We start from the raw sequence: 3,869 nt of genomic DNA, 5'->3' as shown, positions 1-3,869 counted from the left end.
CTGCTGATTATAATCTCTTTGTTGAAGAATTCCGAAAAAATCCCTCCAGCACTTGGATTATGAAACCTTGTGGTAAAGCTCAAGGAAAAGGAATATTTCTAATCAATAAACTCTCCCAAATAAAAAAATGGTCTCGAGACAGCAAAACATCTTCGTAAGTTCTTAAAATCCACCCCTTTTTTGTACTTCCTGTAATCAGGTGAACCACATCAGCATGCTAATTGTCTGATGCATGGGAAAAGAATTCCATTACTATTACTGCTTTGTCATTAAATAGCTAGGTTTGCATTTAATCTCTGTTGTTATCTGGCTTCCTCCTTCGAGCAGATTATATTATGACTTGTTTTGATATGAGCAAGTACAAAGAACTGTTCAATTAACTATTCTTTATCAAAATGCTTTCAGTGTTGTTGGGGGAAAAAACTGCGCAGAAATAAATTGTTCTGCTTCATAGTACTGAATAACAGGAAGCAAGAGAAAGATCTTCCCCTCAGCAATTTCAGTAATTATTTAATATATATTAAATCACTTTTTAAATTAGTACAGAGGAAGAACACATCTGTATGAAACAAATGCATTTTCCTTTTGGAACACAAAATGATACACCTCGTGTTGATGATCCATTTCCAAATGGATGAAACAGATTAGCAATCTGTGTTTTCCCCTGACTAGTAGAGGTTTTGATCACACAACTAAAGTTCAGCTTTTTCCTGTGACCAAGTGACTGCCTGAATGTCAGTTGAGGGTTTTTTTCTCCTTTTGTCTTGGAATCTGAAGAATGTCACAATCTGAAAGTTATCTTAACTTTTCACAGTGGTTTGCAATTGCTCACCAAGCATAAATACAAATAATTCCAGTAGTGTAGGACCTTGAATAATGAAGGTAATGTGCTATGTGCTCTTTGCGTGTCTGAGCCATGCCAAGCTCTACATCCTCTGCAAGGAAAAGACTTGACTTGTAGAGCTGCATTCCAAATGGCTTGGTCAGCTCCTGTGTTAACTCCAAAATGGAGTTTAAATGGTTAAGTGATCTTTGTCATCTGTACAGTATTCTCAGCTCGATTTGCTATGTAGTGCCTGATGCCAAGTGTGTGTTATTAACCACCACAACTTGCTATGTTGTCTTGGCAAACAATGCATGATTTCAACCAATTCAAAATTTACAGAATATTCTGAAGAAGACTTAGCAGATTGTATTGTTGCAGTTGTCATAGTCTGAAACATGATTTGTGTTTTCCAGGTTTGTGTCTCAGTCTTCCAAAGAAGCCTATGTGATTTCTCTGTATATCAACAATCCATTACTTATTGGTGGAAAGAAATTTGACCTTCGCCTCTATGTTTTAGTGTCAACCTATCGCCCCCTGAGATGTTACATGTAAGATTGTGTATCTTGATGTTTTGTTTGGAGAGACTGTCTAGTGTAGTCAAAACAATGTTATGCCTCTTGCAGAAGAAGTTTAATATGTACATGGAATCCTAGGATGTTCTTTTCCTTATTTCTTATTAGGATTTAACACCTTTTAATAACTTTTTGCATTTAAGGTATAAACTTGGATTTTGCCGGTTTTGCACAGTAAAATATACACCAAGTACAAGTGAATTGGATAACATGTTTGTACATCTTACAAATGTTGCCATTCAGAAACATGGGGTAAGTGTACCGAGTTCTTAGGTGCTCTTTTGTAGCAAGACTGATTTTCTTAAATTGTCCCAAAAACTTGGAATAAAAAGGGTTTGTTATATTCTTCATCATCTTGCAATTAAAATACTTCAACTTGCACTTGAAAATAAATAACTTTTAGAAGACCACAGATCAAAGCTGTGCGAGGTGGTGAGTTGCAGCTCTGTAATGCAGGCTGTGGTCAGTGCAGTAGTGACTCCAGCAGCTGAGGGCAGGGCTGTTCTGCCAGTCTGCTTCCACTTAAATGCTGATATGTTCGCTTAGGAGTTGAGCAGTGAAATTAATGAAGCTTGGTTCTTGTGGATTTGTACTTTATAATTGTGCTTTAATATCTCCTTCCTGATCTCCCCCTCTCCCTCTCCTATGCAGCTAATTCAGATTTCCTATTTCCAGCATTGCTACATCACAGTACTTTGCAGTTACTTCCAATGTTCCCCCCCAACCTCCATACTCCCCTTCCTTCTGTGGGAAAGAAAAGGAATGTACAGTTGCAAGCTTGGAGATAACTATCTGCTGCCTGGCCATCTGGTAGCTTCCTCTTGCATGGACAAAGATGGAGTTGTTCCTGCAGAACAGTTCTGTCCTGCAATTTGCCATTGATATTCATAAAACCTGTGGAAACATGATAGCTCTGACAACACTTCCCTATGTCAAAGTAGGCTGAAAGTGAGCAATGGGAGGAAAGGCTAATGGGTCAGGGGTGACATGGACACATGGGCACACATTGTCCCTGCCCAAGCCTTGTTCCTTCAGGGAATGCACTTGATGATAATGACTGTCCTTTTAGCGTTTGCAGCGGATGTCTGTGATTTACAAACCTGGGACAGTAATTAAAACTCTATTGTTACACTTCCTAATTGCATAGGGTTTATTTTGAGGGTATGGAAAATAAGTGCGTCTGTACACACATGCACACGTACAGTGGTGCATATGTTCATTTGGGTACACACATACACTCATACACAAGATGCATACAATATTCCTTACACTGCAACCTTGCTAAATGTGCCTTGTCTGCTACTGTTCTCTAAGATGTGCAGCATGGCAGAACTGGTTTTATCTGGACATTGCTGTAAACCAATGTGAATTATAATGGTGATAGTTTTATAACTACTGGGGTTATAATGGGGTAAGTGTCCAAATGTGGCATTTTTCAGCATGACAAACCTTTTCTTGCTCAGGTGCTGATCTGTGAAGCGTTTCAAATGCATTATGGTTTGGCAGGGCACACTGAGAATTAGTTCTGGAGAATGCAGGTCCCATACAATTTAGAGAATAAATCATGGTGCTGTTGCCAGTAGCAGTAAAGAGCTGAGGCGTGCAATGTGTTGCCTGTCTTGTTATTACACACCCTTTTGTCTTCCCTACCAGTTAAGCCATGGCCTTCAAGATTTCTCCCAGATAAAAGCAGAAGTGAAAGTAGGGGTGAGGTCACTTTGAGAGAATAAAGGACAACAGAAATGGGTATGGAAGTAGCAGTATAAAAATGTGTATTTGAAGCTTTTCAGAAATTCTAGGCCACTAGTATCTATTGAGTTTTGCAGAAGGAAGAGTTTAATGTAAAGCCATTCTATCCATGCTATTTTTCCTTCTGTTTTACATGTGCCTTGGAGGCACTTGGACTGTGCAGTTTTAGAAGAACCTAGTTTGAACTGTCAAGTATTGTATCAAAATTATGATGAAGTCTGGAAAACCAGTTTGAAATTCTAGCTGTTAATCTGCACTCTAAGCCTCACATGAACTGTAGACTTTCAGTGTGTTTGTACCCTACAAGGTCATGTGGAAACATCTCTGATTGGAAAGGTGTACAAGTCAATATTGGGAGAGGGAAGGAGTTAAGTGCAGGAAGGAGGGGAAGTCAGTATCCCATCGTAATGTTTGTGCTGGGAAACACAGTTTTAAGTCATTATTCACTGTATGTGTAACACAAACAAAACAACAATAATTCTTCTACTTAATTATTTTCACTTAGTGATCTTCTGTGTAGCCTGAAATATTCTGCTTTGTTTTAATGTCTTTAATTAGACAACTGTGATTGTATAAAGCTCTACCCATTTGCAATCTATTTTGATTCAAGTACTTGTTCTGAAATGCAAAAAGGGTTGAAACTTTGATCTCTGTTCCTGTGCTGGAATCTGGTATCAGGACATTTTTCCCATGGAGCAAGTCCCAAGAACTGTGTTCCAGGT

At 38.6% G+C, this 3,869-nt stretch overlaps 1 protein-coding gene across 1 annotated transcript in view; it reads left to right on the top strand.

Annotated features, from left to right (window-relative positions):
• Positions 1 to 3,869, top strand: part of TTLL1 (tubulin tyrosine ligase-like family, member 1) — a 13,574-nt gene that overhangs the window by 3,916 nt on the left and 5,789 nt on the right. The window contains exons 3-5 of the mRNA XM_009073647.1: positions 1 to 154; positions 1,240 to 1,374; positions 1,542 to 1,650. The exon at positions 1 to 154 is cut by the window's left edge and continues 27 nt beyond it. Of these exons, the coding sequence (XP_009071895.1) occupies positions 1 to 154; positions 1,240 to 1,374; positions 1,542 to 1,650 (398 nt within the window). The remainder of the gene's footprint in view (positions 155 to 1,239; positions 1,375 to 1,541; positions 1,651 to 3,869) is intronic.

Source organism: Acanthisitta chloris, unplaced genomic scaffold, assembly GCF_000695815.1.
Source record: "Acanthisitta chloris isolate BGI_N310 unplaced genomic scaffold, ASM69581v1 scaffold30294, whole genome shotgun sequence".
NCBI lineage: Eukaryota > Metazoa > Chordata > Aves > Passeriformes > Acanthisittidae > Acanthisitta > Acanthisitta chloris.
This window is presented reverse-complemented; position numbering and strand designations above follow the sequence as displayed.